This window comes from Schistocerca americana, chromosome 6 (assembly GCF_021461395.2).
Source record: "Schistocerca americana isolate TAMUIC-IGC-003095 chromosome 6, iqSchAmer2.1, whole genome shotgun sequence".
In the NCBI taxonomy this organism is placed as follows: domain Eukaryota; kingdom Metazoa; phylum Arthropoda; class Insecta; order Orthoptera; family Acrididae; genus Schistocerca; species Schistocerca americana.
Genome location: NC_060124.1, coordinates 77114782 through 77141160, shown reverse-complemented (window position 1 = coordinate 77141160; position 26379 = coordinate 77114782). Strand labels below are relative to the sequence as shown.

Sequence of the window (26379 nt, the reverse complement as noted above, 5' to 3'; positions counted from 1 at the left end):
CAATCACAAAGTGGTGATGGATGCTAACCCCCTTTGTGTAAAAAATTAGCACATCTGCCCTGTTGGGTTCTAATTCTGTTTAGCACTGACCACATTTGGCGTGGAAAGTCAAATCCTAGCAGTTTTCAGGTGACAGCATATTATTATTTTGTTGTTCAGTACATTCTTGAGTCTATGCATTAGTGAGATTGAACTTGCCTTCCACAGCGACCCTTGTGTTTACTATGGATGGTCATCTAGAGCAGAGTCTTTTGTGATTTGCATCATCAGTATCTTGATGGATTGGTAGATTTTTATTATATTCATTCATGACTGCATTTATGCATCACAGTTGAGGAGGTGGAATGTGTCTTAGCCATTCTGGAGGTGTTGATCTGATAACAACCGCAATCATTCTCAGTGTTATTTAGTTGTACATCTATATTTTGTTGGTATGGGCTGTTTAGCCAAACTAGCAAAAACCTGAGCAAACCTATGGAGGATTAGATACCTAACCTCAGTGAGAAACAAGGTCGGGGCATACGAGAGTGGGGGAAATGGTCTTCCGAAGAATAGGGGGTTGGAATAAGGGCTAATAACCAATACCTAGAAAAAGTCTTATTGCGAAATATCAGGGAAATACAGCCAGATGGATGTTATGCTGAAGACATGGCAAACTAACAAGGAATATGAGAATTTGATCATGGAACACACTGACATTATACAAAAATGGAGCCTTTGGAAGTCTGAATGGAACACCAAAAACTTACAAAATGGCTACCACAGCCTTGCAAAAGGCAAGATAGACTGGACAAAATGTGTTCCAGAAACACCAGTGTACTATGTACTAAAGCAGCCACAATAGTGAAGACAAATTTGGTGTGGTATTTATAACCAAAGCACTGAACTACTAGTAATAGGATTTAAAGCAATAAGTCCAAGGATACAAATAAAATGGAAAAACTGCAGGCTCTTAAATGCACATGCCCCTGCTGAGGGGAAGACGAGGATACTTTCTGTCAGGGAATGGAGCAAGCTTATTGACAGTGTTAAAAAAAAATGATATAAAATTGTGATAGGAGATATGTACAGTAAGGTATGGCAAGAATGGATCTTCTCCCCTACCACTGGTAAACACAGCCTCCATAAAGAGAGTAATAACAATGCACTCCACCTGATAAATTCCGAAGCACCACTTAACACGACATTCTCTAGCTCATGGTTTAAGCATAAGAACATACAAAAGTGACTTTGGTGTCACCAGACAACAATACTGGGAACCAAATTCATCATTTATACAAATAAAAATAAAATTATGTTTGTTGGTAAGAGCATCAATTGAGCAGGGCTGGACACACATGGCTAATTTTCTTTTAAGAATGTTCGTAGCGGTTCAAATAACCTTTTTCGGGAAAAAAAAGTTAGAAAAGTTGTCCAAAAAATTGGAAAATTAGAGAAAGTCTGAATGTGCTTTTTCTATGGAATTTTTGTACAAACTCAAGATTACAACTTAAGACTCAAATGATGGATGTACATAATTCTTTTCTTTATGATCCTGGAATTGTTTAGAGAGAGAGAGAGAGAGAGAGAGAGAGAGAGAGAGAGAGAGAGAGAGAGAGAGAGAGAGTGTGTGTGTGTGTGTGTGTGTGTGTGTGTGTGTGTGTGTGTGTGGTCAATTGTAATAATGGAAAGTCAGATAATTCGGTCAAACTTCAAAGTGGAGAAAAGAAGAAAAGAAATTGTTTGTCTGACTTAATTCAATTGAGACTAAAATTTTGGAAAAAAAAAAACACATGGTTATAAGTCAATCACATTCCATGCACATCACACATTTCCAGCATTTCAGCACTGTAATGTGAACAGAAACCATCTTGCATGTAATATTCCCCATTGGTGTACTTCTGAATGTACTCTTCCTCAAATTGAATATCCATGGCCACAATACTACTAGATACAATGGTCACTCAAAATGACATTTTTCTCATTTTTATTTTGTTTACATATTTCCAATGGGTCAATGCCAGATAAAACCAAAAGCTTAAAGAAATTCTCTGCCCACTAACACATACACTCCCGAATCATACTGTCATCGTTAGAAGAGATTATAATGTTCAACAACTGGTTTGGATAACTACAGTTTTGTAAATGGTAGATGTGGTAAGACGTCTTGTGAAACAATACTATAAGTCTTCTCTGAGAACTAATTACAAGGGAAGGCCACACTGTTTGGATCATGGATTTACTTTAAAATTTGTACACTTTTAGTAATCCATTTGGACAACATTACGTGCAAGGGTAGTACGGCATACTACTTAGGCAATTAAGGGGAATTCACAATAGAAGTTTTGTGTGCTGAATAAGTACCGGTGTGTTGCAACTCTGAGCATGATGGGATAGCATCCAAGTGGATAGTGTTCTAATTTCGTAGTCCGTGGAACCATGGATCAAGTCCTGCTCGTCCCTTTTTTTTCCCCATGCCTATTTTTTCAACACTCATCATACTCTTGATTATGTCATATTATTTAATATATATATGGCATTTCAAAGGCAATATAATGAACAAACATGTGTATTTTTATGCACCTGTATTGAATTGCCAAGTAATTTGGCTGTATTCTGATTACAGTTATCACAAAAAAATATTACATTTATAACTATAGAGAATGAAATGAAAAAACGCATAATGTTCCCCAAATGTGCATGCCTGTCATGAATCGTGAAATCACTTACACCTGCAATTGTGTAATGTACCCAGAACTGCTGCATACCTGGATGCTTTGACGTACAGACACAGAAAAGGCCCCATTTGGCACTTAACTTGAGTAGCAGTGAGACTAGTGTAAGTGTGAATTTTTTGAAAATCACATCATCTACATTTTACTGCAAAACTGGAGGTGTAATCCTCACAGTCGCAAAAATCTTCAGTTTCACATAATAGGCTTTCTTCAGCTACTTCGTCGGAATGAATGGGGTCCTCATCAGTAATAAATGTCTTTCCTCCTAACACTGACAGTAGATTGATAAAATTCTTCTCCAATTGCCATTGCACCTGCAGAAATTGTTGCTGATGATTCTGTACCAACGAGGTCAGCTTCTTCAAGAAAACTATCACAGTGAATGAAGGCATCTTTTAATTGAATTTTGCAAGTGCATTATGCATTGAATCTTCATGACATTCATCATCTGTAGTAGCTGAAGACTCTGGAGTGTCACCTCCAATTTTGTGATTTGCAAAAAATTCACACATACACTAAATTTTACCACTATCCACATTAGCTGCTGAAGGGAGCCTGTGTCTAAGTCTGCAGGTTGAAGCGTCCAGCTCCAAAGCAATTCTGGGTGCCTTATCCAATTGCAGGTGTAAGGGATTTCACAATTCACAACAGGCATACATGCTTGGGAAAACATTTTGCATTTGTTCATTTACTTGCCAATAGTTATATTCTTGTAGTAATTAAAAATCGGTAAACAGTCAAATAATATGGAAATTCAATAAAAGTACATGCAAATACACATATTTCTTCATTATATTATCTTTCAAGTGTCATAGATACGAAATAGTATCACATGGTCAAGAATATCTTCAGTGTTTGGAGGGGTGCTAACCACTTTGACACCACCACCTCATGCTCAGAGTCGCAATGTTCTGGTACTTACTCAATGCATGAAATTTCTACTGTCATTTTCTTGAAATTGCCTAAATAGTATGTCTTAAGAACTTACATTTCAAATGTTCGTATGATGATTACCAAACAAGAAAATGGAAATCTTGCAGCAAAAATCATATTTTTGACACCGCTGCACATATATAAATAGATTATTTCATCTTTTGTTTTTTAACCAATAGAATGGCATTTTCAAATTTTGAAATATTATGATAGATAAAGAATGATGGGAAGAAAAAATGAGGGCAAGTAAAAAAGTTAATAAGGTGATTAAAAATTATATGTCAAAGGAATAGAAATAAAAAAATTACATTAAAACCCAATAACTAAATAAAAACTATGATCAATGTTATTTCAATGAAGGCTTTAAATATAAATTTTCAGTGCATCTTACAGATTCAAACCCACAACCTCTGACATATGGAACTAGTATTGTAGCCATTACGCCATTAAAGTTGTAGTGCATTCCATGAAATTCTGAAATTTTTTCATTGATTACTCGCGAACAATGGCCCACCGAGGTGAATGGCTGCAGGGTGTGATACCTAGGATCTTGTAAACTACATCACCATACAGATAGTTTCAAAAAGTTGATTCCACTGCTCGGGACCTCTCTCTGTGAATTCAAATGCAATTATCTCTATGACATCCAGCAGGGATTCCAAAAACATATGGGCCACCAAAACCCACACGCTTTAATATCACAATATAATGAAAGCCATGAATAATGGCAATCAGGTTGATGCCACATTTCTCGACTTCCAAAAAGCATTTTACTTTTTACCACACCAACCCTCATTACCCAAGTATGATGATATGGGGTATCAAACAAGATTAGTGATTGGACTGAGGAGTTTTTGGTAGGGTGGACATAGCATGTTATCATGGATGGAGAGCCATCAGCAGACAAAGTAATTTCATGTAGGCCCCAGAAAAGTTGGTCGGTACCATTGCTGTTCTTGTTGTATATGAATGACCTGCCAGACAATATTAAACTTTAAACGGTTTGCAGTTATCTATTACAAAGTAGTTTCTGAAATAAGCTGTAAAAATATTCACTCACCTCGTAAGATTTCAAAGTTGAGCAAAGACTGATAATCTGCTTTAAATATTCAGAAATGTAAAGTTGTGCACTTAACAAAAAGCATGATTGTTGTCTCCCACAACTACAATATAAGTGGGTCACAGCTGGAATCATCATGTAAAGGTTCAATTACAGGTATAGCAGATGGCAGAATTCAGCTCATTGGAAGAATGCTAGGAAAATGCAGCAAAAAGAGCTAGATCATAAAACAATTGTGCAAACAAATCTAAAATATTATTGAGGTGTGTGGGGCCCATAAGAAATAGAACTAATAGGGAATATTGAAAATGTACAATAAAGGGTAGCATAAATAATCACAGAATGTTTTGGCCCAGATGTCACAGTCATCACAATGGTGAATAACCTGAACTGCCAGAAGCTTTCAGATAGATGCCAACTAGTGACATCTACTCAACAACTCAAGGTAAGCACTGTTCACCCAGCATAAACTGAAAGCAATGGTGAGACTCATGGAAACAAAGTTTAAAAATGTCCCTTGCTTGGATTCACAAATACAATTTATGCAATATTTTTGATTTAGCCTTGCGAATTTCTAATGAGCCTCAGCAGGCTTGGTAGCTTCACAATCTCTGTGCATTACAATTCAAGTGAGGCCTGATGTTACCTGAGCGGTGGTCTGAACAAGCAACCACTGGGTTTCCTGCAAGCATTGTTACCTATTACTCCAGGTTACAGAAGTCCCGCAGTGAGCTGTAGAGTTAGGGGAAGTTTACGAGGGACTTCTGCAACCGATGTTAATGTATAGCTTGGGAGGGAAGGGGGAAGAAGGCTGTTAAATATGCCTCGTGGCGACAGTGTGCAGGAAGTTAAGCAGTCAGGATTTGATAGCGGGCATCCAGAGATGCCGTTAAATGACAAAACAGGAAATTAAGTACAATCAACACGATATATTTCAATATACAGAGTACAAAGGGCACGCCTAGGGTCAGAAGTTAACAGGTTTAGGCCAGCCTAGGAGGTCGAATAATTAATTAAAATGGGCAACAGAAGAGGAAACTGTTCATGTTAACTTATGTTGGTGGCCAGTCATGAAAGGCAGAGCCAAAGGCTCTGCTTTCCAAAAAGACGTCTGTTCTGCTCGAGGTCTGGATTACAAGAGGCATAAATTCGCTAACAGTTGCAGCAGAGGGCTCAGGGCGTCTCCTGTCAGCCACTTTAACTGGACAGAACCACCTCAGTTTTGAAAGGCAAGTGACTTGTGTCCCATAGACGTGGTATGAATTACTCTGGGGGAAAACTTGTAAAGATTCCACTGGGCCTTTGAAATAAATTTCTTAAATCAATTCCCTAAAATATTCCTTGACTGGCTGCCATCTTGTACAGAGCCAAATACAAGAAAAAGTTATCTTCTTTTCTGAAGCTATGGGAAATGTGTTTGTGATTAAGGTAATTAAACAATTATGTATGTGGTTCATAGTTTTAGGTTATCTCCATACTATAAACAGCTTTAAAATTTTGTAACAAACATCGCAAAGGCATACTCCAGTCGGTGCAAAGTTGAGGAACAGATCTCAGTGCATATTGTAGTGCACAGTGTAGAAAGCATGGAAACTCAAGCAGGGCAATACACAAGTGAATGTGCAATCTGTGGGATTCCACTTTATAACTAAGCTGAAATTCATTAACATCACTGAAGATAGCAAAGACTATATCACGATGTAATACAACAATTGTTTTTTTTTTTAAATTATGGTTTTAGGGTGCAAAACTGCTACAGTCGTAAGTGCCCATTCTGTGGCTTACTGAAGGGTAAAAAATCGAATTTTAAATTGGCAGCAATGGGATCGAAACTCTCAAGGGAGTGAAACTAAAAACGAAAGGAAAACAGAGAGAACTGCTATTGAAGAAGGGTTGTGTTCCATGAAAAAGAGCTTCAAATGACCGATGTCATCTCACTGACACTGATAAACTCAAGGACACAATCGGCTGAGTGCGTGTCATCTGCTAAAAGGGAATACAGATCAGCCAACAGCTGTAAAAGGGCATGTAGCGGATTCCGATAGGGGCACTGAAGTAAAAGGTGTATCACTGTCCACGGTTGAGAGCAGTGGGAACAAAGTGGGGGAGGATCGTCACTTAAAAGATGTTGACAGCTAAAGAGACAGTGCCCTATCCAGAGTCTAGTTGAAATTACCTCCTCCCGCTAATGAGGCCGGGAGGAAGAGGTCCAAGCACAGGGAAGAGGTTTCACGTCCCGTAATTTATTATCAGGAAGTGTAGACCAATGTGTGTGTCATAAAAGAGCAACATGACAACATAAAACCATCTGTAGATTGGCAAACGGAACCATGCGGATGGTGGGCCGAGGAAAAGAGACTGCAGCCTTTGCCGCCACATCAGCTGTCTCGCTTCCGCAGATACCTACATGCCCTGGGATCCAGAGGAATGCCACAGACACGCCCCTCAAGTGGAGCATGTGGAAGCAGTCCTGAATCCAGTAGACCAGAGTGTGGACAGGATAAAGAGCATGGAGGTTGAGATGAGAGCTGAAGGAATCCGAGCATAGAATATACTGTAGCCGTTGATGGCAACGGATGTCTTGGACAGCCTGGAGAACGGCATAAAGCTCTGCAGTAAAAACGGAACACTGGTTAGGAAGCCGAAATCTAATAGGGGTGTCGCCAACAATATAGGCACACCCAAAACTATACGTGGTGGGGGATACTATCCTTGGGAAGCTGGCATAGGTCACGGAGAGGGCAGGTCCAGGGGCAAAGCCAAGGTGGTGTCGTACCCCCATTGGTCAAGAAAGTTTTAGGTCATGGGAAAGAAAGGGAATGTAGCAGTTGACGGAAGTGGCAATTAACAAGTAGAAATATTGCAAAAATGCAAAAAACAAAGCGTATACATTAGGTGCTCTTTATTTTTCAAACACTGTATTTCTTCACACATACCCCCTTACATATCCTTTTGTTTTAAGAATATTTTTAAGACCTATTTTGTTGAAATTGAAGATAAGGATCTCATGCCCCAGTGGCAAAGAAGTTGTGTCATGTAGCTACATGCTTGTTTATTACTGCTTATGCACGTGGCAACTGCTGTCATACTGTCCACCTTCAGCTGTGTGTGTGTTTCCATTCTACGACATTGTGAATATTTACATCATGGTGATTAGTTTAAAATGTAATAACAGTTACTTATTTAGTCAGTGAAGTTAAGCAGCAGATCAGTGGACATAAATTACCATATAATCGACAGGTTTTGCTGGTCTTCTTTTATAACGTACATAAACTGAAAATCGACTATCAGTAAAAGTGATAATTTAGTTGCGTGTGAATGTGTAATATTTTGGGAGAATGCTAGGTTTCCTAGAAGAGCTCTACCACATTTTCAAAGAAATTTACAGACCTGCATTTAGAATGACGCAATCTGAAAAAGGTGCTCAGAGAAAGATAAAACCCACAAAAAATGAGTGCAAGTTTTCCGCAAATCTACATAATCTCTTTGGATGTTGCCTATTGTAGGAGGTTTGAACATGATAAAAATAGTAGCGGATTAACTCTTTTTACTACATCAAAGAGTCCAACTGTAGAGTTTATCTTGGAGGTAGTGATTGCAAGTTGGCAGCAAAAGAGGTAAGGCCAAGGATTAGAGTTATGAAAGAGAAATCAAGGAAGATGAAGGATGGTAACAGCTGAGAGCTTTCCTAAAGTACTACTTATTGGTCTGAAGAAACTGTTGACATGAATGATTCTGATGCTGATACAGTTTTTACAGAACCCGCCACTAATTCAGCTTCAATTTCTCATACTGATGCAACGGTAGAAGAAAGTAAGGCAAATTCAAAAAGGGGAGATAAGCGTGAATGAGGAGACTTATGACACTGGAGAATAATACATATTTTGTGGGACAACATTATTATTTTATTGTCGTTTTACATTTTTTTCCATTGTTCCTTTGGTGATTCTACATTTATGGAGATGCTGATTGTCAACACACAGTGAAAGTGTAGTGACATAATAAATGCGTTCAAAAACACGCAAAAAATCTGTCATTTAGAGTAGCTGACCAGATAAGAGAACTCCAGGATGACACACACGGATTAATAACATCAGAAATCACGCTTCACCAATAAAAGAAGAGGGACATGTATGGCACAAAACAAATAGTCATTCATTTAGATGCAAAGAAGAATACATCTCCATAAATACAGAAACACCTAAGGACCAACAGAAAAACACATAAAATGACAATAAGATAATAACATTATCCCACAAAATGCCATGTGTGTTAAAATCTCTATAAATAAGACACAGTACCGAAAGCTGTGTAATATAAATTTTGAGAGCCCAGTGTCTACAGTTTTCTGCAGAGAGAGATAAAAGGAACATACAATAACACCAACCCACGTACCGTTATAGAAACTACTTGCATGTTGGTGAAGAAAAGCTTGGGAACCTGTGTTTTACTATATTGGAGAAATTAGTTTCTAAATTCTGTTTCTGGCAACATAATATTTATTTATAGGATTTTGATTTATGTAATTCAAATGAATAGTCTAATTTTGTACATTCTTTCAAAGCTCTTAAGAATATCATTAAGGTGATTGAATCTAACTTCTCCGATTTTTAAAGGTCCACTGTCATAAAAAAAGTACAGATACTGCCATAGTTATAAAGATACTAGAAAAGAGTTACAATCTGAACCAATAACAAATATTAATATACGAAAAACACATTGAGTCTCAGCCAGGCAAAGTGATTGTAGTGGGAGGGGAAATTTTTCATTGGGCCTATCTGCAGCTCAACACCTCCTATGTGGTGGGCACCTATCTATCCACAGCAATCTATCCTTTCCCTACTGCTGTTATTCCAGCCTGGCCTTTTCACAGTTTCATATAATATGTAAATATATAGAGTAAATGAAATGACTATGTGGAAAGAATGTAAGAGTGAGGCCATGAAATTTGTACCACATAGAAAAAGAAATCTTGGAAAGCCCAAGAAGAGATTTCATGAATGAGACTGACCCACTAACATGACCATTCAAAGTGAAGATGACAATAAATTAATAGTGTATTGTGTAAGGCAGAATTCCGATTCCAGATTTTTCTATTTTTTCTGAAAGTCCATAAATCCAGAGATACAATAACCAAAACATGATTGTTTTGGATATTCCACCTTTAGCAGAACAGAGAGAGGAACACTACAATTATTATTGTTAAGCATCATAACAATCATTAGTACTGTTTTTCTTCCCTTTACAAATCTAGCCAGATAACACGGCTGTTTGTTAGTAATATTGGAAATACCAGATGGACACTATGTAAAATAACAGAAAGGGAACCATTCATGCTTAAAACACTGAGTCCTGGCTCCTCTTCTCACAGAAAGTACACTCATTCACACACACATATCCACACTGACACCCAAACACAAATTACCATGGCTGTAACACAGTGTCACTGTGGTGAGGTGTGTGTGTGTGTGTGTGTGTGTGTGTGTGTGTGTGTGCGAGAGAGAGAGAGAGAGAGAGAGAGAGAGAGAGAGAGAGAGAGAGAGAGAGAGAGAGAGAGAGAGAGGAAGGAGTGGGGGTGCATTCAAACAGATGATACATTTGGAAAGGCTATGAACATTAAAATTTCTCTCTGTCAACTCACAGTCAACACTGAAGAAAAACTACAAGTATCATCATAAGTACTAGAAACCATTGGAACTGTTAGCTGTGAGAGAAAAAAGGCAAGACTATATTTTGGAGTCTGAATATCTAATAATTAAGTTAACACATGTAAATTAAAATCTTTTAACTAAATAAATACAGGCAGACAGACATTTGCTTTCGTGCCTGACGCACAAAGTAATGCCTAGTGTACACTTCTTAAGAGAATTTGTTTTACTGAAAGACTCGAAAATTTTCATAATTTACTTCTTCACTGCTACAGAAAATTACAGATAGAGCAGTGCCTCTCATTCGTCATTCCACGTCTCAATCTGTTATGTGCGATATGAACACATGAAGTGCTGCACTGTACTTTTATTACTTGGGTTTAAAAAGAGCTCAGTGTTTATATAAAGCCCTTTATTAAAGTGTGTGACAGGTTATATTAACATCTTTCATATAAGACAATTATAGATCCAAATGGCAGAAACTTATAAAGACTACTGATGATTTCCATTAAGACTCTTTTTGTTTACTACTGTAAAACGTCTGTGACTGTAGCCACTACATTTAAGCTAATTAACTATCACCAAGTAACAGAGAGAGGGGATGGGGAAGAGGAGGGAGAGAATGAGGGAGTGTGAGAAAGGGAGGGGAGTGGTGGGAAAGGGAGGGGAGTGGGGGGGGGGGGAGGGGGAGGGGGAGAGGGGGAGAGAGAGAGAGAGAGAGAGAGAGAGAGAGAGAGAGAGAGAGAGAGAGACTATTTACCTCTAATTTCATCTTCTTCTTCTTCTGTTACTTCATCCTCGCACAACAAACCACAAGGCTGAGGAGAAAACCCATATTCCTTAAAAAACGAAACTGTGGAGACATCCAAAAGCTGTGGAACAGAGCCACGGACTTTTTCCATTAACATCAATGTTGTGGGCATACCAGAGAAGGGTTCCACACCATTAGCCAACTCACAGAGAGTTATGCCAATACTGTAAATATCTGAACTTTCATTGTAACCTTTGAGGTTCTGCAAGAAATGAACATACATTAGGTATGAAAAACACATTTACTTCATAAATTACACCACTAGTGTATGTTTCATATACTTGCAGACCTGTTCCAGTACTTCTGGGCTCAGCCAGTTCAAATTTTTCTGCGTACTGTTTGGAAATGAATGCACGGTATTCACTCTTCTTCCATCCCTCACAATGTTGTAAGAATACCTGAGCCCTGATAAACAGGCCCTTCCACTAGATGAAACTAATATGTGACTTGCTCTGATGGCCCTGTAATAACATTACAAGAAAAAACTACATCAATGTTCAACTCATTAAATTCTACAAAATGTTACAGCCCATATCAAATCAACCAAAGCTTTAGCCCTCATGGTGCTAGATTCTTTGTTTATTGTATGTGCCCATAGAGTAATATAAAAAATTTCGTATCTTTTGATGCATGGTTCATATGTTTTTCATGTTTCAATAAATGAAAATTGCTCATTATACTGAAAGTGTCAAGAAATAAAAATGACCAAACTTAAACACTATTGATACTAGGAAACTGAAACTGTTATTTTGAAGATCTTTATATGTAACACAATAATGATGTAACATTTTGTTAATTTTATTAGAAACCTGAAAAAACGTATTTTGGAAAATCTCAGCACCCTCCTTTTACATAATGTTATGTTTTCCCTGTGTGAGCTTACAAACAGTGATTTTATCTTCCAGAAGGTGAAAGAGCAAGTTCTTGATACATAAAATTAACAAAATTATATCTTTTAAAATAATTAGCAGATTTTAGTAACAAACCAGGAGATAGTACTTTTCTCCACAAGCTAAGCACAGATATTAAGCTAACAAAGACTTGAATTAAATGATTACTAATCTCATAGTATTTTCCTGATAATATATTTACATAACAAATGTTGGAAGTGAAAGCAACTGTATAACACATTGTCTTAATTTTTAGAAGAGTTGTCAGCAGTCTTTTCTTCACTAAGAGGATAAATAAAGCAAGCTGCACAATGAAATAACCTAATGACCTTTATGACAGGATGGAATTAAAAGTGATGATTTAAGGTCAATGTATTGACTCTTCCAGTGGGGAGGATACACACAACAACAAGGTGTAAAACTTTGCTTCTGCTGTTTGCAGATAGGCGGCGACAACGGTAAGTAGCGGTTGAAAGAAACAGATCGCAGATGTCAGGCAGTTAGCTTGGACCTCGGTCAACATAACCTCATTCAAACATTAGTCAATTTGTGCCTGAGACATAAAGTTGTTCTTAATTGAAAATGTCAGTTTATGAGCCTAATTCTTGTCATTTGCGGGAGGTGTTACTGTTTTGTTTCAGTATGAAGAAAACAGCGAATGCTCTCAAGTACGTATGGTAAGGACGCTATTAGTGAAAGAACATGTCGTGAGTGGTTTTAACATTGTAGACCGACATAGTGGTGGAAGAGAGAATGTTTACGAAGATGCAAAATTGGAGACATTGCTGAGTGAGGACTTGTGTCAAACTCAAGAAGAATTGGCACAATTAGTGGGAGTGACACAGCAAGCCATTTCAAAACGTCTCGAGGCTATGGTCTTGATTCAGAAAGTACAAATTTGGGTCCCGTGTGAGCCGAAACCAAGAGATGTTGAACGGCGTTTGTGAACAGTGGCTTCAGAGGAAAAAAACGGAAGGGATTTCTGCATTGCATTGTGACTGGGGACAAAAAATGGGTTCATTACGACAACCCTAGATGCAAAAAAATCATGGGGATATCCTGGCTCCAAGATCATCCTCTGCATTTGGTGGGACCAGCTCGGCACCACGTACTATGAGGTGTTAAAACCAAGTGAAACAATCACAGGTGTTCGTTATCGAATGCAATTAATGCGTTTGACCAGAGCACTAAAAGACAAACGGATGCAACATAGTGAGAGGCACGATAAAGTGATTTTGCAGCACGACAACGCTCGACTCCACATTGCAAAAGAGATCAAAATGTACTTGGAAATGTTAAAATGTGAAGTCCCACCCCATCCACTCTATTCTCCAGACATTGCTCCCTCTATTACCTGCTTATATCAATGGTGCATGGCCTGGCTGACCAACACTTCCGATCTCATGAAGAAGTCACAAATTGAATCAATTCGTGAATCGCTTCAAAACATGAACAATTTTTTCGATGCCTGATTCGTACACTGTCCAAAAGATGGGAGAAAGTAGTGGCCAGTGATGGAAAATACTTTGAACGATACATATGTAACCAATTTGTTTCATTAAAGCCTCAAACATTGGGGGAAAAAACGGGGGAAGCAAAGTGGTACACCTTGTACAAAGTCCAAGGTTTAGACAAGGAAAGAATTAAGCAGCAGGTCCCTTTGGATGATAACAGACTAATGGCCCTTTTCCAGAACGCAAGCAGTCTCTCACCAATGATGAGACTGAACACTGTTCCTTACGGCAACTGCAATAAATCAAGTGTCAATGATGGTCAAATCTTCTGAGAAAGTATACTGTTAGGAAATTATTTTCACAGTTGATATACCAATAATAATAATAATAATAATAATAATATAAAGACAGTGGAATGAGAGTAAAGGTATGAGCCCCTTGGATGCTTTTTGAATTATTGGAATGGGACAATAACCTTATTTCACTTTTTGGTTATTTCCCTTTCATATGCAATTCAAAATGGATGCCAGCATGGCCTCTCGAGCAAAGTTGTACAGCTGCTTGGAGTCATGATTTGATTTCCAAATGGCCTTTGTAAACTTTGTTTCATAGCAACACTATCACAGTGCTCCGTCCAGTGCTTGCATCTACACTGATACAGACCATCACCTACAGGACGAACTCAAGATTCTTGGAAGATAATGGCTATTCACAACTGAAGATCCGTAAGATGCTGCAATTCAAACCCCTGAGTGTCCCACCTCAAGAAGCTGAAGAGAAAATAGGTCATATCCTCTCTAAATGTAAAGCGAAGATTATTTTTCTGGTAGCACCAAAGATGGTCATGCTCCTTGGCTCTGTGAAGGCTGGCTTGATTCTATGCAAGGCAGGCAAAATGCTGTAGAAATAACACCACTGGTCACAATGGCGTCAAACTGCAACAGAATATTACTGGAGAAGGCCGGGGGGGGGGGGGGGGGGGGGGGGGGGGGGGGTGAAAATTGATCAATAGGCGGTGTCAGAATACGTAAATAAAAACACCTGTGATGCACACGACCCATTGAAGGTGGTATAAACATGCCAGGTACAAGGCTTACCCTCATTTCATGTCTACGATGTTCGCCATGACTGTCTCAATGCGGGATCGCTCTGTTTGTACAGCCGTATTACAAGAATGATGACTGTGCACACATCGCTCTACAGTGACTGTGCACACATCGCTCTGCAGAAGTTCCAGACACTGAAAGGTTTGAAAAAAGGTGTTGGACCTACGACTGCCGTGGGTCTAGAGAAAATGATCCGGAAATCCGAAAAGATGGGTTCTTTTGGTGTGCAACCTGGTAGAGGGAGGAAACGAGCTGATCTGACATCAGTGGAAGCAGGGGCCACAGCAATGCAGGAGGCGATGGCAGGTTGTGTGCACACATGTAGTGCACAGAGAATTGTCTGCATATCGGACATACCCACACAGTGCATAAAATCCCAAGAAACGTCCTTCTTTGCTATCCATTCAAAACTACCCATCTGCACGACTTGTTTCCTGTGGAGCTGCCTGCAAGAGAGACCTTTGCTTTAGAATTTCTTGCTCGCATGGAAGTGGACAATGATTGGCCATGGAAGATTTTGTGGACGGACAAAGTCCACTTCCATCTGACTGGATATGTCAGTACACACAATTGTCGAATATGGGCAATGGAAAATCCACATGTAAATCAATCAGTACCACTTCATTCTGAAAAGGACACTGTGTGGTGCAGGTTTACGGCATCATTTATCATAGGGCCATATTTCTTCAAAGAGACAGGTGCTTCTGGTTCTGTTACCTGTACCATCACTGGAAAGTGCTATGAGTGTCTTTTGCGCTACCACATCATTCCAGCCCTCCAACAGCTTGGATGGGATCATTTTTGTGCAAGATGGAGCACCTATGCACATTGCAAATATAGTTAAGCAGCTGCTGAAGCATCATTTCGCAAATGCTAGAATTATCAGCTACAATTTCCATACAGCCCGGCCATCCCAATCACCTGATCTTAATTTGTGTGACCTCTGGCTGTAGAGCTATCAAAAAGCTGTTGTGTTCAGTGTCCCAATTGAAAATTTAGCTGCATTGAAGGCACGTGTTGCGCAACACATTCTTCGATCAGTTGTGGAACATGCTGTTTCTCGATTTCAACTTGTTGCAGAAAACGGTGGACAGCATACTGAACATGTTTTGTGCCAGTCACATGAAAATTAATAATCTGATTTGATTAATGCTTTTTATGCAGTTTTTGGCCTTAGGACAATTAAAAACTGATGTGAGTTGTGCTTTTTGGCCTCAGGACAATTAAAAACTGATGTGAGTTGTGCTTTTTGGCCTCAGGACAACTAAAAACAAATTTTTCCCATCTGATGTGATATGACCTTGCCATGGCAGATGGGCTTATGTAACTAATAGTATCACACCTGTAAAACCATGCACACTGAGTAACATCAAACGTACACCTTAGGCATTGTTGTATGATTCATTTGTCATTTGTAGTTGACCAATATTAAATTATGATACTTACAGTGCCTTCTAGTAACTCTTTATTTTTCTTCTGCCATACGTTTTCCCCCTTCTCCGTTAATATTCTGTTGCAATTTGACGTCATTCTAACCAGTGGTTTTATTTCTACAGCGGTTTGGAAGTTTAATTATAATCACCCTGTACCTTATGTGCAGTTCAAAAACAATGTGTGAAACCTTGATGCTATACCTGCCTAATAAACCTGCCATGGCAGAGCACTGTATTCATGCAGGCCACGCTATGGACTTGAAGAACATCCACATTTTAACACTTTACCATCCTCTGGATATACAGTTGTCAGTTCTCAAGGAAGCCACTAACAACATTTGATGAATTATTTAATTAATCATGATGATAGTTTTAACCTTAATGAAATGTGGAATTAGGTAAAGGTGATAGTTAACTCCAAAAGACAATGGTACAGCCCCCTGTCGAACAGAATTTTTAAGACATCATCATTCACAATGGTCATCACAGTAGCACGTATCTCTGCTGCGTGCATGGTATTTCTTCTACTATATCTCTACTGCCTGCATGGTATTTCTTCTACTATGACTTTCTGTTCTTGTAGAGCCGTGGCTCAACCTACTAGTAAATAAGGTGGATGGGAGCACTTTACCATCACTCTTTCCAGCTTGCTCTGAAACTTGTTGAATGGTATACAGCTGAAATGTCAGTAGCAGACAAAGTTTAGTTACAGCTGGATTCTCACAATTTTAAGGATCAAATTAATCACTGGGTGTTCCAACTTCGATGTATTTCAGGTTCACTTGTGTGCGAAAGGTGGTGTGGGTATAAATCATCAGTTTTTAGTTTTTATGGAAAACTGAGGTTTCACTTTAATTTAATGTTCATTTAATTGATTTTTGATGATTAAGTACTTTCAATTTACTTCGAAATAATTTTTCCATGCAAATAATTTCTACATGTTACATGAGCACTTGTTCAATTACAACAAGACATCTAAGGAACTGTTTGCTCTAGAAAGCAATATTTTTTTTTCTTTTAATAGTAAACATTCTGCTGCATAGGTTACTTATTACTCTACCAAAGAGAATATTTAGAAGAGAAGAAATACGCAAAATAGATTCTACAGAACATGTCCTGTTGGAAGTTTATATACAGGGAAATAGATTAAGGTAAGCAACACTGAACAAAGTTCTTCCCACCAAGTACTTCCAAGAAGAAGCTTGTAAACAGTAATGAAGTGTACAGTGAAACCAGAGCCAGTGATATCAGTTTAACACTAGATTTAAGTGTACTAAAAATGATGTTTAATCAAACCACATGCTGTAACCTGTGTGGTAGAGAGATGATAATTTCTGAAAAGTCTTCAAAAGAAACTTCCAGTTCTTAAGTTTGGAAGAGTCTTATTCTGTTTGTGAGGGTAAGAAAGAATTCTGGACATCTGAGAAACGTAAAAACAATAACTTTTTTGGGATGACCATCAGATATTTCTATGGGCTGAGAGGGTAAAGGACCTAGAGCTGCAAATAACTGTGTGCTCTTATGAATCTTTCATGCACCCCTACTAATGTTTCAAGATATACAGATGTTCTAAGAGGAAATAGTAAGCATAGCTCTCTCTTATAGATATTACTTTTGTGTGGATCTATAATGGTTGAATTGTGCTAATAGCACAATCGTAAAAAATATTTTTAAAAATTACATAAATTTTTAAAACCTTCATTTAAAAATTCATATCTTGATTCCTGGCACAGTTACCTAGCTGATAGTATATCAGTGAGTATATAAGATGTAACTATTTCCTGGCAAATGTTTTTTATTACCATGGATAGTTCCTGAGAAAACAGGATATAAGTATGTTAAATTTACTATTATCAGAATAGGGCATTGACACACCCCTTAATAATTGTCCAATTGAGCATAAGTTTTGTACAGAAAATTTGTTGGTATCAAATGTAACAGAATAATGGGGTGGGAGCAGGAAAATACTATCTTTCAGAAAATTATCCTCAGCCGAGGGCCACCCCAATGCCCATATCTTTGATTCCTGCAAGTCATTTTGATTTGCTTGGAATTGTATAGCTTGCATATCTATAAGAGAGAGGGTTAAACCATTTGCTGTGAACTAATAGTAAGGGTGTTGCATTATTTTTTACTCTATCTGGTATGGATGCACTTGCACCCTTTATCAGTATACTAGTTTCACCAGTTAACATCACAGTTTAAGTGTTCTTTAAGCTACTGGGTAAATCTAGTCAGGCCCATCCATCTACCACAATATATAGCATGGAGATGATTCTACTTTATAACTGCTGCTGAAGGCAGTGGAGCCCAGTCATGTTAGAACCACATCCTGAAGTTGTCCAGTAGTGGTACGTATTTCAGCACCCGTGGGAATTCATTTTTCAAAAATGGCAGTTAGCGTGCTTCGTCAGATGACCACAAGAGAAATTGCAAACAATGAGATGATTAGCCAATATTCCACAGCGTACATTCACACACCTTCTCTGAACACTTTAGAGACTGGCCATTTAGAAGAATATCAGGCCTAGAAAACCAGCTATTTATGGTGTTTTTAAAGTATTACTGGCACATATGTAACTGATGTATGTTCAAGAGTAATCAAGGGTTGCTCAAATTAGCCCAAGTGAAATTCCCTGATATGTCCAGTAATTCCAGATAAGTTTTAGCTTTTTTCCCAGACAATTTTAAGATCCCAAGGATAAGACAAAAAAATGTAAGGACTTCCATATTTCTAAATGTAAGAACAAAAATCGTAAGTACTAACATTAACATCTTTTGTAATGAACCGCTTTTAGATGGAGAAAGTAAGCCAAATTGTGTATCATCATCTGTAATGAACTGTTAAGCAAGCCAAATGGTGTATATATTTCATTAAGACCACTGATATTAATTTATTTCAATAAAATGAAACAATTTATGACAAAAAATACATGCTTCCTTGGAGTCAAAAAACACATTTAAAATATTTTCACTGATTTCAGAAATAACCTCGGAAAAAAGTAGGCCTCTTGAAAGAAGTGTGTAAGGCAGGGAAGAGCTGTGTAAACCAACACAGTAGGTGACAGGCAATAAAATGTTGGTTTTACTACATCTGTTATTGTCGGTTATTACCCATTGTGTTACATCTATTTTTTACAGGTATTGTGTGACTTTTCTTTCAAGAAAGAAATGAGTACATAGCATAAAAATTGCCAAATTTTCTCCTTCTTATCGTCCATACTTTCTAATATATAACGTACTTTCAAAGTGTCAAAAACGTACTAGAATAAATAAATATCTATAAAATGCTGCACTGTACAGTGTACTTGCGGTGAGACAGTCACAGTTCATGAAATCCATCGCCCATGGCCTCTGTCTTGGCGATAAGCACCACAGTCCTGCGTTCGTGGATAAGCCATGGAAATCCGTTGCATTACGCCATGCACAAACAGACACAGCCCCGGTGAGACTAGAACCGATGGGCTTCAGATTGGCAGACCTGATCCATTAAGGGATACCCACAAAAATGGCTTGAGTTTTGGCCCGTCCTGGAACTCCACTTGCGTGGCCAGCTATTCACGTGTCACCATGTTGATGAAATGAGACCACGATGACCAATCCATGCAACAGATTAACTTGCACGAATCCTCTGAGAATCAATACTAATGAGGATAGGTAGCAAGTCAACACACACAACAACATTTTTGGTCAAAGCCTTTGTCAGAAAATGAGAGAGAGCGCGCACGCGCCCGCCTACACACACATTCATTCACACAATCACTCAGACATATCTCATGCACACATGACCTCTGCCTCTGGCCACTTCGTCAACAGTCTCTGAGAATCAGACCCAAACAAACCACTTCTCATGCCCCCCTGCCTCTCCCTGGCATCTGCTAGGCTGTCGGCAAGAAATGGTGGCAGCACTGACTGCAATCTGAGTGGAGTGGTAGGAAGGGGAGAAGGAGTAAGAAGGAGGGAGTAGGGAAGCGGGGCATGTACTCAGCTGCACGCAGCCAGCGACGATGCGTGGCATCTCAGTAAGCAAACAATGGTTTTCTTCCCCCCCCCCCCCCCCCCCCCCCCTGGCATGTTTGAAATTCCCAGAATTCCAGAACTTGTGGCAGTCCTGGTAATAATACATACTGAAAAAAGATCAAGCTATTGAAAAAAAAAATCAAGCTTCAAGATTTATTTTTCGTATTCTTTCATAGATAACAAATTTTTAAATAATGATGACAAAGTATAATTAGCCTTCCAACGAAAAAGTGCGAGATGAGATATTGAAAAATTTCTTCCTTCCCCGCTTCGAAATTTTCTTGCGCACTCAACAAACATGCCATACGCTATGTGATCAAAAGTATCCAGACACCTGGCTGAAAATGACTTCTAAGTTTGTGGCGCCCTCCATCAGTAATGCTGGAATTCATTATGGTGTTGGACCACACCTAGCCTTCCACTGTTGCAGGCATACGTCCAGACAGGTGCTGGAAGGTTTCCTGGGGAATGGTAGCCCATTCTTCACAGAGTGCTGCACTAAGGAGAGGTATTGATGTTGGTCGGTGAGGCCTGGCACGAAGTCGGCATTCCAAAACATCCCAAAGGTGTTCTATAGGGTTCAGGTCAGGGCTCTGTGCAGGCATTATGAATAGGTGCTTGATCGTGTTGAGAGGTGCTTAAAACATCAATGTAGGCCTGTGCTGTGATAGTGCCACACAAAACAACAAAGGGTGCAAAAAGTCCCCTCCATGAAAAACACGACCAAACCATAACCGCCTCCGAATTATACTGTTGGCACTACACACGCTGGCAGGTGACATTCACAGGGCATTCGCCATACCCACACCCTGCCATCGGATCGCCACATCGTGTACCACAATTCGTCACTCCACACAACATTTTTCCACTGTTCAACCGTCCAATGTTTACACTCCTTACACCAAGCGAGGCATTGTATGTCACTTACCAGCTTGAAGTATGGCTTATGAGCAGTCGCTTGACCACGAAATCCAAGTTGTCTCACCTCCCGTCTAACTGTCTTAATACTTGCAGTGGATCCTGATGCAGTTTGGAATTCCTGTGATGGCCTGGATAGATGTCTGCCTATTACACATTACAACCCTCTTCAACTGTTGGTGGTCTCTGCCAGACGACAAACGACGTCGGCCTGTACGTTTTTGTGCTGTACGTGTCCCTTCACGTTTCCACTTCACTACCACATCGGAAACTGTGGACCTAGGGATATTTAGGAGTGTGGAAATCTCACGTGCAGACGTATGACATAAGTGACACCCAATCACCTGACCATGTTCGAAGTCTGTGAGTTCCGCGGAGTGCCTCATTCTGCTCTCTCATTTTGTCTAATGAATACTGAGGGCACTGATAAGGAGTACCTGGCAGTAGGTGACAACACAATGCACCCAATATGGAAAACAATTGTTTTTGGGGGTGTCCAGATACTTTTGATCACATAGTGTATTTACAGCAGAATCACAGCAAACTGTGAAACCTAACGAGAACACAAACGAAATCACATCAATGTGATCACCATATTGGCTCAGTCCCTTGTGACAGGCTTAAACGTTTGCTAATGCTGCTTTTGAAATTGACAACAGAAAGCAGCACCTATTAAGGGATAGGTAGCAAGACGTCCACACACGTTCTCATATGTAGTGGGTCCAATTTTCTAGCAATAAATGGGTTGCATGTCAAGAAAATTGCTGCCCGACCTGTGATCGGGCGTGATCTTTTTAACACAAAGTTGTCACCCAAGCTATGCTTGGCCTTTGTCCACAAAGTGTTAAGAGCTCTCTGACATATGGCATACAATAGGGCAAGTGACACCAACACTGCACATTGTGGTGATTAATGGATTCACTGTTTAAGACAATGAAATTGATTCTAAAACAAAAATATGTGGTAATGGCACAGTCAGTGCTAAAAAAAAAATCATTAACGTATCACCTGAACATTAAAAACATGATCATTGACATTCATGTGTTAACTGCATATTGTACAGTGACAGTGATGTACGTACAGTATATGCTTAACAGATGCCTAGTGTCCATGTGTAAGTGTTTTGTTGAATGATAGCTAACAAAGCCTCTTGATCATGAACAAACGCCATTGGATGATCTGTAGCTAGCTGGGACCTCAGTGAACCTAAAACACACAGGCTTCATTCCATTTGTCGGTGGCTATTTATCCAGACAGTCTGCGACACAACCCGGTACCACAGTAACAGCATTTTGTTTTGGTTCCAAACAGAGCAATAACACATTCATGCACTAGTAAGCAAATGCACTGCGAGAGAATGATAAATGATGTGCTGCAATTCTGCAGTTGCAGGATGTTTTTGTTCTGTTGGAACATGCTAACAATGAGCATATGGTTTAGGCTAGATGTCACTATCCACTCTGTCAACACCTGCTGCATTCAAACCAACTGAGCTAAGCCAGACCAGCATACACACTACTTGCACCTGATCTGTGCATCACACTCTAACTTATGAGTGAACCATATGTTTGTATTTTATAGGTTTCCAAGGTTGAAATAACATTTCTGCTAATGGATTCTGCCCTTTAGACAATAACCAAAACATTTAATTATGTTATTCTCAACTGCAATTAAATGCTAATGTTTGTCTGAATTGCACTGAAAACTTGCTAGTGATCTACAGGAGTAGGTGGAGTTCTTTTCCTACACAGAACAAAAGTTTAAGCATGTAACACTCAGTCAATGGGACTATAGTTTTAAGTAACGGAAGTGGCAAGAAAAGAGGTATTGTTTTTAGCATCAAAACTAAAACCATTATACACGGGCAGTCACAGAGCGACCACCCATATTTTTGACATCCATGTGCAATAACCACTCAGATGGCAGCACTAGCAATTGGGGGGGGGGGGGGGGGGGGGGGGCAAAGAACAGTGCAGATGTTGTCATAATGCAAAAATGGAGCAATTTACCTGATGTCCAACAAGGCATGATCACTGGTTTTTGTGCAGAGGGTGAAAGCACTTCTGAAATGGCTAAGTTTCTAAACTGTTCACAAGACGCCATGATTTAAGTACACCATGTGTGGCAACACGATGCTACCAAAACCAGCACCAAGGCAACTGTGGTGCACTGTGGGCCATAGATGATGGCAGTGAACTACAGCTGTGGAGATGTTGAGCAACTGACCACCCAGATAAAGCACGAGGCTACCAACAGTGTCTCTTCAACGACTGTTCAGCGAGCATTGCTGTGTATGGGCCTCTTTGGCAGGTGGCTGTTTCATGCACCCATGCCGACTGCTGTTCAAAGGTGACAAAGGTTGGAATTTCACACCAGTACTGCAACTGGATGTCCGAGTGACTTTTCAGAGGAATCACATTTTATGCTCCAGCGGGCAGATGACTGTTGGTGTGTATGGCATGAAACATGTGAAAGCAAATAGTCAAGACCGGAGAAGAGAGCATCATGACCTGGGGAATGTTTTCGTGGCACTCCCTCGGTGAGTGTCATAATATGTAGAATATTTTCGTACCATTCCCTGTGTGATCTCTTCATTCTGAAAGGAACAGCAGATCAACACAAGTACACATGTATCCTTGGGGACCACATCAACAAATACATGCAATTTTTTTTTCCTCTGCACAATGGCATCCGTTTGCAGATCAATGAAATGTTTCACACTGTGAGCAGTGTATGTGCATGGTTTGAAACAGGATGAGTTTACCATGCTCCCCTAGCTACGAAACTCCCCAGATTTAAACCCAATTGAGAATTGTGGGACCGTCTTGATCAGACTGCTTGTGCCATGGATCATCAAATGAGCTGGCAACGGCACTGGAGTCAGCAAGGCTCCACATACCTGTCGGCAACTCCAGAACCTTACTGACACACTTATTGCACATTTCATAGCAGTCCAGGCTGCAAATGATGGTTATTCAGGCTTCTGACAGTCATCAAATTAATGTGACTGGACAGTGTATATCCTTTGAAAATTATCTGTTTTGTTGTTACACTGCCACAGCTTTAAAAATTTTTTCAATGAACATTGTAGCGACAGCATTATCAGTAGCATGGTTCAAGGTCTACATTAGGTTCGAATGAGACAGTTTGGCTGTGTGCTTGCAAAGCCTGTAGTGATGTGAAAAGAAATTACAGCCAGCTAAGAATTCACACAGAGATTCAGAAAATAGTTGGCGGTCAGAGGTTGCATTTATCTCTCATTATTCTGCATTGTAATTTGACCTCTAAAACATGAGCCACAAACTCATATCAATGGTGATTGTCCTTTATATTTCTGCAATTACAACCACTTCCACTATAATGCACATTCCGTGGAAACACTTATAAAAGGAATTGACAGTTGCTTCAAATCTTTGCTGCCTTCTCATTGGGCACTTAACAAGCTACTGATATGTCTATTCCCACTGACACAAGTGAGGAAGAGAGACATTTCCAATCCCAAGGAACAATATGCGCTAACACATTTTGCATGAGACTATTCTTGTTGTTAGACTTAATAACAAAACTCACCTGTGAATAAATCCTTTTTTGTGAATGTATTCGAGACCAAGAAGAACATCTCTGAGGATTAAAGCAATTGCAAGTTCCGGTAAACCACCAACAAAATGATTCTGTATTAAATCTTGGCACGAACCAAAGGCCATCAATGGTGATACCATTAACAATTCAGTGCCCGACACAAATGCTAGGTGATAATACAGCACGTTAGGATGTGAAAGCTGTCGTGAAACACAGAGTTCAGTCTGCAAAAAGAAATTTGTATTTATCAACAGCTCTATTATGTTTGTCAACAGATTAAGAGTTCTACTTCAAACTTACGCTTAAAGCACAACGTTTGACACAAATTATGCTTTGCTAAATACTCACCTGCAAAAGCTCTAATTCTTCCGCAAAGCCATTTGTATCATAATTGTCTAAATTGATTCTTTTCACAGCAACCACAGTGCTAAGAGGTAAATACCTCATTAGCTCTACTGTTCCACCTTTATTGCAACATTGTCCTATTATGCAGCAGGACTGAAAATTTGTACGTACAGGCTGGAACATTGTTCACCAACGTATGTGCTGGCTAGAAACAGAACAAAAAAGGCGTATTACTACAACAAATAGCTTGCTTCAACACAAGACACAATTATAAATATTAATTGATATGTATCTTTTACTGTTGGCATAAACTCACAGTACATCACAAACAGCTGTGTTTTTCAAGTACCATATTAAAATGCTTAAAGCTTGTTAATGATTTCAAATTCTGTCACACACTACGATATATTTTGTAAAAGTTTTAAGCGGTCTCTCACAATTGAATATTCCGAACTAACTAAAACACTCGATACACCTTGTGCAAAACAAAACTGGTAGAAGCAGTTCATCATCTTGCAAAGCTTTTTCTATATAATTCCATTCATGTTCCACCCTCTTTTTCTCTTTGCCTCCCTCCGCATCCTTCACGATGCAACAACGCCTAAGAATATATTTCATATCGAAAGATATCTTATGGCTCGAGCACATGCAAGGATCTGTCTGCGCAGACATCCACACACAGTTCCGTGCGCGCAATAAATCGCTGCAAATGTTGGGTTTCCACACGATACAAGTTTCATTCTACTGCTCGAACGCGAAATTTCAGAAGCAAGCGACTAGGATGTCTCAACCTCAATTTATTCAGAAATTTGTAATGGAGGAAATTCTGTTAAGGTCTGTGTGACAACCTGGACTGGGGGAGAAACTGCAACAAAACGCAAAAAAGAGAATCACCGATCAGAATTTTCAGGATAGTGGCAGTTTAAGTACAGGCAGTTTTCACACATTAATTTACTTCGCGAGTTCCAGAGAGAACCCGACTCCTAGGCGCATTATTTGCAGACGGATTTGAAAACATTCAATTCTCTTTTGATCTAGTAACCCCTAGTATAATACGCAAAAGTATTTGTATGAGGAGAGTAATTACTTTATACGATCGGCTGACACTGAGGTTAAAATTCCTGGAAACGAGAAGAATCTACAAGGAGATCGAATTGTCTACTGCAGTTCTGAAACAAGCATTGAGTGAAATCATACCAAACTAGCCTCCTTGTACCCAACACAAGTGAAGTTATTTGCGTTATCCTGAAGTAATATTTAGCGACGGCAAATTGAGTAAATAAAGTTTATAATACGTCAATTATGACAGGTTACAGATAGTAAAAGTTTGTACATTCGTATAAATTATATATGCAGACAATTAGCTATAGTTTAGTTTCTTCCCGAGTCGGAATATACAGTTCGCTGCCTGAAGCCTACTGATAACCTGTTATAGACTTTTGTATAAAACTCAATTCTGTGTTCTAGA

The 26379-nt window shown here is 39.2% G+C and overlaps 1 protein-coding gene across 3 annotated transcripts in view; it reads right to left on the bottom strand.

Annotated features, from left to right (window-relative positions):
- LOC124619373 (STE20-related kinase adapter protein alpha) overlaps positions 1-25500 on the bottom strand; it is a 34805-nt gene extending 9305 nt beyond the window's left edge. For 2 of the 3 annotated variants that reach the window (XM_047145699.1, XM_047145697.1), the window contains exons 1-5: positions 25228-25498; positions 24915-25116; positions 24558-24790; positions 11456-11627; positions 11116-11368 (exon numbers count right to left, since the gene is read on the bottom strand). In XM_047145699.1, coding sequence (XP_047001655.1) covers positions 11116-11368; positions 11456-11627; positions 24558-24790; positions 24915-25094 — 838 coding nt within the window. In that variant the 5' untranslated portion in view covers positions 25095-25116; positions 25228-25498. Of the gene's footprint in view, positions 1-11115; positions 11369-11455; positions 11628-24557; positions 24791-24914; positions 25117-25227 lie in introns of all 3 variants that reach the window. The other variant, XM_047145698.1, reaches the window with a different exon arrangement.
- Between the last annotated feature and the right edge of the window lie 879 nt (positions 25501-26379).